General features: G+C 47.4%; 1 protein-coding gene across 1 annotated transcript; it reads left to right on the top strand.

The window, feature by feature from the left end:
• Positions 1-4479: 4479 nt before the first annotated feature.
• Positions 4480-7490, top strand: KRTDAP (keratinocyte differentiation associated protein). Its single transcript, XM_019624949.1, has 6 exons — positions 4480-4566; positions 5919-5957; positions 6045-6086; positions 6244-6288; positions 7126-7173; positions 7452-7490. The coding sequence occupies exons 1-6, from the start codon at positions 4480-4482 to the stop codon at positions 7488-7490; spliced, it is 300 nt and encodes a 99-aa protein (XP_019480494.1).
• The last annotated feature ends 2023 nt before the right edge of the window (positions 7491-9513 follow it).

Raw genomic sequence — 9513 nt, 5'->3', positions numbered from 1 at the left:
ACTTACTCCTATGTCCCCGAATTGGGGCTACTGCTTTGCGTTTATCTTGGGTTGCAACTGTGTGGGAGGGCCTTGCACTACCTCCTTGCCGCCACAGGGGGCGAACACAGCTGTCCAAGGGCGGACAGTCCTTTCGGCTGACTGACAGCTAGCTTCCTGCATGCTGTGTGGGTTAGGTTTCAGAAATAGCTGGAACTCAGGTCTCCTCCAGCCAGTCCCTGAGGGATTGAAGGAGAAACTGAGATGGTGAACATGGTTCTGGACTGTCGGGGCATTCCTGGTCCTAAAGGGCTGAAAGCAGCCCTTTAAAGTTTAAAGTACCACCTGAAGGAAGCTAAGGCCCTTTTGGGGTAAAAGACTCTAATAGAAGGGCAGGCCACCCCTTTCTCCTGCCTGAACTTCTGAAGCAGCTTCTCGACATCCTTTCATTCCCCCCCCCCCCCCCCCCCCCGGCTAAAATCCATTCTCCCATGACAGCCAAGGAGAATCCCTTGCTCAGAATCCTCCTGAAGCTTTTCACTAGCTCTGGAATCAAACCTCAACTGCCCAAGGCTCAGGGTGATCTGGCTCTGGCCTCCTTCTCCAATGTCATCCCAGACCTGCTGGGAAAGGCCCTCAGACACACTGCCGCTACCTGCCCCTGGAACCCAAGATCTTCAGAAGTTTGGAGCTTTAACTGCTTTTGCTCTAAATTCAAATGTCCCTCCCCAAGCCAGTTTAGCCAAGGGTACCTGCGCAATCACGATCACATCACCCTAGTTTAACTTCTTCACAGAACTTGTCATTCTCTGAAATGATCTTGTTTCCTATTTTTGACTTTTTGGGTTAGATTATGATGTTTTCTCCACCAGAACATAAGCTCCACAGGATAGGTACCAGTTTCCAGCACCAAGAGCCAACGTATCTGTTCAATAAATATTTGTGAATTAGAGAGTGGAAGGAGGGATCAGACTTAACTGGGATCAGCCCAGGAAGTCTTCCTGGTAGGAGTTTAAGCAAAAGGTACACAGGGACAGGGAGTGGGAAGCAAAGGGGAGACCAGACCTGCTGGGCAATGTAGCTGTTTCCTTGGGTGTGATAATAACACCAGCAGAGGGAGGAAAGGATGGGCTAGGGATGCCCTGAGCTCTGCCTCCCAATACCCCACATACCCCAATATCCCAATACCCCACACCCTGGCCCCCTTTCTCTCTCCAAGGCTTGTCACCTACGTATTCATCTAGGTCCCAGGCCCCAGTGTGCATCCCTTTAAGTCCCCCGTTCCCTCCATGAACCCAGGAGGCTGGCTCCCAGCCCCTAGGTGTGTCTGTAATGTGGTAATCAGGGCCGGGCCTCGTCTCCTACCCACACTCAAGTTCTGGCAGATCTGGGGTGGGGTGGGAGCAGGCCAGTGGGAAAACAGGGGTTTGCTGGTATGCTCAGAGAGGGAACTAGGAGACCAACCAGACTTGGAGATGAAATGACGCAGAGCCAGCTCTGTGACTCTACCTGACCCATTAACCTCATGTGATAGACCCAAAGCAATGCCGAATCCCAGGCCAATTCTCCTGCCAGCCATTATCCAAACTGTTGGGACCCTCTCCCAGTGAGAATCCCCCTACCTGCCTGACCATTGGACACTGGACACTCAGGGATCACAAACTCACTGAGGCAGTATAGATAGGGAAAGGAGGAGGAGCTTGGGGATAGACACTCGATTCTAAAGTTAGCACTTACAGCGTAAGTCATGTAAAGCCAAAATTACCCTTGAAAATCCATCAGGAAGGTACCAAATTGAAACAAATCATTTCAGCATAGCCAGCTTTTTCTCCAGCATAAGAACAGAACTTCCTTGGTTGTGCCCATGAAGTAGCTGGCTTGTATTTAGAGGTATTATACCAAAGTGCCTGTTTTTAAACACCAGAACTTTAAACATTACAACTAGGATTAGAAATATCTTTAAGTACATACATGTGGCAAGACGCTCATACGATACGAGGCATCTGGAAACTCAGGCAATTGCAGGTTCATTCTGGGATATACGCTCATTTGTGTCATTACCCTCTTAGCTGTCTGTTTTCATTTTGCCAAGAGTGTACAGTTTAATTGAAATTAATGCACAGATGCTCAGAGCTGCCACCTATGGCTGCACACCACAAAAGGACACCTGGTCAAGGAGGTTCGTGGGGGCTGAATGCAGCCTGCCTCCCAGTTCTCAGGGCATGGGTCTAATTCACACAAGGTGGTCCGTGGGCACGCCAATCCCTTTGTAGGCCACCACTCCACAGTGCAGTAAAGGAGCAATACAGATGGAGGGTCTGGAATCCTAGGGTTTAAACACTGGCCTTGCCAAACACTGGCTGTTTGATCTTGGGTAAATTTCGTACCCTCTGTATGCTGTGAATCCCCTACTTATAGAATGTGGGTAATTATAGTAACTACCTGACAGAATTACTGTGATATTTCAGTGATATCATGCATTTGTAGCACTCAGCACATGGCCTGCCATGTAGTAAGACATCAATAAATTGGCTAACATCATTATTAGCAGCCTTAGTATTAGGTGGAGAGGAAAACAGAGGAGTCAAATTGTTGCCAAGGTACCCTGGAGCCAAACAGATGATAGTGTTTGGATCATCTGGTGCTTTAGATGCCTAAGTGTTCCACCATTAGCATGTCTAATTGGAGTTGATTATACAATATCTGCTCTTCTTTGTCTCTTGTTCCTTCCTTCTGCTCCTGAAGTTGACCCTATGCTGACAGAATGGTGGTTAGAGAGCGCCTTCAGTCACAATTAATTAATTAGTAAGAATTCACTACACATAAAAACTCGTGTCCTCCAGAAAACCCTTTGGGAGGTGCTCCATCCACCTCAGTCATTTTCTCACTTGTCCCCTGCAGTAGCACCAACTGCACATGACATCTACCTTCACAAGGTCATCTGTGCTTAGTGAGTGTCCCTCAAACATCATCTTCTCAGGTAGCTCTGAAAAGGGGCAGATGCCATTATGAAAACAGAGGAGGCTTCCTAAGGCTAAAGAGGGATCGGATGTCAGGACCTGGGATGTGGGAGCAGCATGAGAATTGAACTGAAGTGTCAGCTTCTGGGGTTCATAAAGATTGTTCATGAATGACTATGGCCCTCCCACTGTAGGCCTGTCATCTGCGTGCATTGCATCAGGTTAGGTAGAGGCCCACTCTTAAACTTAAATAAGGTCTTGCTTTGACCTGGCAGCACCGGTTGATGTTCCAGAACCTCCCTATTACACCAGGAACTGGTTGGGCCACCTGAACCTCATTATAGAGACGGTTCCTTGATTAGGATGTTTTGTCACTTTGTGGTGATACAACTCCTAAGCTGGAGGAGTGGAATGGGGGGTGGCTTGGGATAAGCTAGATGAAATGGAGTAGGCATTCAAAGTTCAGGACCCAGATCCCACCTCCAGTTGGTTAGCTCTAAGACCTGTGTTTTTTGTGTGTATGTGTGTGTGTGTTTCTCTATTCCTTGTCTTAGCTCAAAACAGTCATTTTCTCCGAAGACCCAAGAGTAAAAGATGGGCAGTTGGCTAATAACGGGGGCCTAGCCGCAAAGGAGGAAAGTATACAATTTGATGGAAGGATGCTTGAATTTTAACACATCCAATCTAAAAATGTTGGCTCTCCCTGTACTCTGTGTGAGGCATGGTGCTAGGGAGATACAGGGGTGATCAAGGTATAGTTCCTAACCTCAAGGAACTTAATATTCTAAGAAGGAAATAAGAGAAGAACATAGGTTACTCTAGGTGCAATGCCAGAGAGAAACCAATGAATTGATGTGGTCATTCCAAGAAGGGCAAAGTGTGGGGGGGAAAAGGGATGAGAACAATGGGAGAAATCAGGGAAGCTTCATCCAAGATGGATGTTGGGTTCTGAGAACCGGAGATGAGAGAAGGGCATTTCAGCAATAAGGAACAACATAGGCAGGTGCTTGGAGGAGGAAAAAAAAAGTGTATATTTGGTAAGGAGTCCAGTTTGACCAGAATGTGAGATATATGCGAAGAGAGTACAAGAAGAAAACATCAGAAAGGCAGGTTGAGGCCAGAGCATAGATGCCAGCCTAAGGAGTTTAGACAGAACTGGGTAAGGTGGGAAAAGGCCTGAATTATAAGAGAGGAATAAAGGATATAAGGAAAAGAGGCAAAGACAAAAGGAGATGTTGCTTGGGTGCCACTGCCAATCCCTTAGAGGGACAGGTCCAACCTGTCTCCATCCTAGCTCCATTTGCATGAAGAACCCCACTGCCACCTCACCTTCCTAATGCCTAGGGCAGAATGTGAATTGAGAAATCCAAGGTAAGTGGGGAACAGTCCACACTTCCCCTCCCAGAACCCTGGGGGTGGGTGACAGGATCTGGGGGTGAGTCAGTGGGGTGGGGACCCCATTTCTGCTCATATATGCCTCCTCGGGAATATAAAAGGCAAGCAGTGAGGCCCCGCCTCAGAGCACCCCAAACTTGACACCATGAAGATCCCAGTTCTCCCTGCTGTGGTTCTTCTCTCCCTGCTGGCACTCCACTCTGCTCAGGGGGCAGCCCTGGGGAGTTCTGAGGTGAGCACATCACCTGGGTTCTCTTTTTCTTGTACCTCTTCCCTCTCTGACTCTTTTATTTCTTTACCTTCTATCCATTACGGGATAAGTGGTTCTTCTTTGTGAATATTATTAGGGGCTGAATGAGAAGCTGGGGCTCTGAGGAAGGGAAGAAAGGAGGAAGGAAACAAAGTATTCCTGGGAAAACCTGTAGGGATGGAGATGCTTATATTTCTGGAAGGGATGGTGAAGTATGGGGTGGAGGACAACTGAAGCCTGAGAGGAGACAGGGGCTAAGGTTGGTCATCTGGGTGCAGCCTCACCTTTGTTTCATTTGTATCCCTGGGAATGGCTTCCAGGTGACTGGGAGCTCCCTACTATCTCTGGAGACTAGGCCATAGCAAGAATCCTTATGAGCCAGTCTCCAGCCAAGAGGAATCCTGAGGCTTCTCTGTCCCCAACTTATCCCAAGGTGGGGAGAGAACGTGAGTGTTGGATTTAAAAGCCAATGATGGGGTCACAGACTCAACTGCTTAGGATCCAAGCAAGTGATGTCAGTGAGCAAGAGGCCTGGTGGGCCTCAGGGGAGGTGGAGAGAACTTGCCTAATCTAAAAGGGGACAGTCTGTATTCCATCTTACTGCTGCTAGGTGGGAAAATGTATCGGGTATGGCCAGAGTTTTAAATTTTTCAGGAGAAACTGGGAATCTGATTTATAAATTCTTATTGATTAAAAATGTTTAATTCAAATTGAGAAACAAACCAGCCAAACTACTATGAGATCTAAACATTTGGGTCTAGACTGTAGGCTACCTGTTTGTGGCCTCTGTTGTGGGAAGTAAGGAATAAGGGACAAGGAAGCTGGGTAAGGTGGGAGAGTGACAAGATGGGCTGCACTGAGGTCTGGGGGAGTTACCAGATGGAGAAGGGAAACAGAGCCCGAGACTTGGGTGGCAATCAAGTCACAAAGTAAACCAACCTCAACCAATTCAAGGCAGGCAGGACACTCCAGCAGGCTGGCTCCAACCGGCATGCTAATCTCTCCCACCAGTTCTCTGGGCTAAGACTGGGTGTCTCAGGAACACCTAAGTCAACTGCAGAGCAACGCTAACTTGTTTTTCTTGGGAGGAGTCCTCTTTCTCCACCCTTTCCACCTTCTGCCTATGATGGATGCAGGCCTGGGTTTTTAACTTCTCTACCGCACACATGCCCATCTGCTGGAACAGTGTGGGTTAACTGATGCCTCATGGTGGAGAATGGGCCATCTGCTCGGGGGCTGGCCTGTGGAGGAAGGCAGAGCTGGCAGAGAGGGTTTGGAGAGAGGGACTTGCCATCAGGTAATCATTTGACTCCTTTCTCCCCTTCACTTTCCAGGAAGAAAGCACCATTGGTAATTATGCGGCAGGACCTGAGGTAAACACTTGTTTTCCCACACTCCAGTTTGTGCCCTGCCTCTCATGCTCCTCAGCAACTTTTCTAACATGCTGCTTCTTTGCCTAGGCCTATAACTCTCAGTTCCTGAACCTTGACAAGTTGCGATCTGTAAGTAAAATTCTCTAGTGCTGCCCTCACAAATATCCACATCAGAAATGGAGCAAGCTTGCAAAGCCACCATGGTCTCTTCACCTTTCCCAGAGGGCTAGGGGCTTCACTCTGTCCTCCCCTAGAACTGACCCTGTCCTGGTCTCTTTCCTCATAGGCTTTTAAGAACGATGAATTCCTGAACTGGCATGCTCTCTTCGAGGTAAGTGCCTGGGCGCTCCTTATTCTCCTTGATTGTTTGCAGTCTTTCCAGGGTAGTGGCAACACATGCTAGTTCTCTGGGTTCCTTCCTCAGTTCTAGAAGGGATTAATTGCCACGTTTGGATGCTGTCCAGCCAAAGAAAGTTTCCCCAGGAGGCTGTCATGGCTATACTTCATTTTCCTGACATGGCAGTAGGGAGCAGGGCCACAGAGGCAATTCCAGAAAAGGAAGACCTTAATCAATCAAGAGTTTATTTGAGTCTCCTCATCCTCTATGAAGAAACTGAGGTCCTAAGTTGGGTGGCTTACCCAAACTTAGAAGGCTAAATCAGTGACAACGCTGGAACTAGAGCTTGCATAGCATGTCTCTGCACATACTTATGTGCCCTCGTGCAAATGTCTTCAGTTGTCTGAGCCTCAGTTTCCTCATCTATGATGTGGGGACGATAACAGTACCTACCTCAAAAGGATGCTGTGAAGACCAAACGAAATCATGCCTATAAGGCACTTAGTACAAGGCAGACAGAAGAAGGGCTCGGAAATATTCGTTCTTACTGTAATTATAAAACAAGAACACCATCGCCACTGTAGAGAGCTCATTCAGTGAGTGCTTACTAAGCCATGCTCGCCTGACCTGTACCACATTTCACATTCTCTTTTTCTATTTTATTATTATTATTTTTTTTAGCTGAGCCATCCTGCCACTTGTTGGCAGCTCAGCGGCAGCTCAGCTTGGGCTGGGAATGAAACTGGTGACCCTGTTGCTCAGAGCTCGCACTCTTGAGCGAGGTCTTAACCAACTGAGCCACTCGGCCGACCCTCTCTTTTTCTATTTTAGACTATCAAAAAGAAGCTTCCTTTCCTCAACTGGGATGCTTTTCCTAAGGTAAGAGGTGGTGGGCATTAGAAGGCTAAGGGGCTGGGGGTGAGGGAAGAAGCAGAGGATCTGGGAGGGAGAGTGGGGACAGTGATGAGGAGGATAAACCTTCTTCTCACCAAGGTCAAGGGAAATCTCAGCTACAACATTTAGAGGTGAATGGGAACTTAGGCTGGGGCTGAGAGTCTTTCCATCAGTGCCCCACCCTATCTTGAGCTTCCTTACGGAGGACTCCAGCTTCCTGTACCCAAGGGTGCCCAATCTGACCACGCCCTCTCTCCCTCTAGCTGAAAGGATTGAGGAGTGCAACTCCTGATGCCCAGTGATTGTTCCCTTCAAGACCCAGCACTGATGATACCCATTGGAAGAGGGGGCTAATGTGGTATCTGATCACCATCCTACAATCACTCTTGCCTGGCTCAATAAGTCCAATAAAATGTTTTCCAACGAAATAGCTCCTGTCTTTGCGTCTCTGTTCTTATCCTACTGGGCTCTAGAAAGGAATTAAGATGGAGTGGGTTCCAAGGCGGGTAGGCAGGAATCTTGAATTCTGAGAGGGTAGTAAGAAGTGAGATAGGAGCAAGTGGGAAGAAAATATCAAGATGGCAAGAGACCCCTTGTGTCTTAGCTCCTTAGTACTGGCTGACATCCTTGAGGAGCCTGAAGCTGTGAGTTGCTTGTTAAGATGCCCAAGGAATTGGGCCGGCCGAGTGGTGCAATGGTTAAGAACTGGCTTGGGATGCCAGAGGGCCCCGGTTTGGATCCCACATATGAGGGCCAGTGACACTGCCCTCTACAGCTAAGATGCTGAACAACAGCTCAACCTGGAGCTGGGCTGCTGGGAGTCACCGGTGACCATGTAGGCTGCAGCCCCTGTGGCAGTGGGTTGCCATGGGCTACTGTGTGTAGCCAGCAGCCAGCGTGAGCGGCCAGCAGCTGCAGTGAGCGGCCGTCCAGAAGCCGGCGACTGATCTGCCTCGCCTGGGAAGAGTGCAATGATGGTGCCAACTTGGGCCAGTGAAGCAACGTCCTCCACCACTAGACTGAAGAACAAAACGACAGCACCTTGTCTGTTCCCCCTCACCCAATTCCCCAGCACTGTTCCCATCCCCTCAATTCCCCAATAAAAATCTTAAAAAAAAAATGATGCCCAAGGAATCAAGTCTGCTCCCTGAACTATTGGTACCCTCCCCTTCCCGCCTTTTGAGAACCTGATTTCCTTTGTGGTGACAATTTGGTATAACAGAACTATCTGGAATCCGAGGCTCAGGACCTAGCTTAAATCATATAAGCTTATTTGAAATCCTTTAAAAAAAATTAGGTAAGTTATAAAATAAAGAAAACTAGTAGTATGACCTTGGGCCTTTCTAAGAATCCATTTCTTTATCTGAGATATGAGTGTGGAAATAAACCAGAATGATAATGACCCTGTGGTGTTGTTATGAAGGTCAAATGAGATAAGGTATGTAAATCCCCTTGCATAAGGCCAGGTACAGTAGGTACAGTAGGTATTCAACAATTGTTGTTCCCTCCACTCCCCCAAAGAGTTGTCAAATGACCCAGACATTATTTACTTACTCACTCACTCGCCCACCAATCCATCCATCCATCCATCCATCCATCGTCCATCTATCCATCCATCCATCCACCCAACTACCCATCCACTGCAAGGTCTTAAAACATAAAATGTATTGTTTTAGTTCCTGCAGATATATTCTGCATGGAATCTCTGTGTACTCTGTGTGCTTGCCCTGTGTCTTTTCTTTCTTTCTTTTTTAATGAGATATTTTATTGGGAAACTGTGTGTTTTTCTAGGGCCCATCAGCTCCAAGTCAAGTAGTTGTTTCAATCTAGTTGTGGAGGGCTCAGCTCCTTGGACCATGTGGGAATCAAACCAGCAACCTTGGTGTTATGAGCCTGTGCTCTAACCACCTGAGCTAACCGGCTGCCCCCCTGTGTCTTAGAATGTTTAATTAGTTGGAATTATTTCTGGTTTCTCTTGAAAACTGGGAAAATCAGAGAACAACGGAGTTGTGATAGGCTTAAATCTAAGTTAACAGCTACCCTCCTTACGTAGGACATGGTTTCCAGATCAGTAAAGTTTCACGTGGCAAGTTTCATTTATTTACATTGCCTTGTGACCTTTATAAGCAACTGAGTTTGCAAACTGTGGCCTGTAACTTACTTGAGGAAGTAGACTACAAAGGAAAGTTAAATTTGTGTAGGCAGAGGAAAAACTTCCTTCTACTCTCTTAAATTCTGTGGTTGGCTTAAGAATTAAACCGACAGAAGACAAAATAACAGGAGAAAAGCATACAAATTTATTTAATATTTTTTTACATGTACACT

Source organism: Hipposideros armiger, unplaced genomic scaffold, assembly GCF_001890085.2.
Source record: "Hipposideros armiger isolate ML-2016 unplaced genomic scaffold, ASM189008v1 scaffold_609, whole genome shotgun sequence".
In the NCBI taxonomy this organism is placed as follows: Eukaryota; Metazoa; Chordata; class Mammalia; order Chiroptera; family Hipposideridae; genus Hipposideros; species Hipposideros armiger.
Note: the sequence above shows the minus strand (reverse complement) of the source record. Positions and strands in the feature narration are given on the sequence as shown.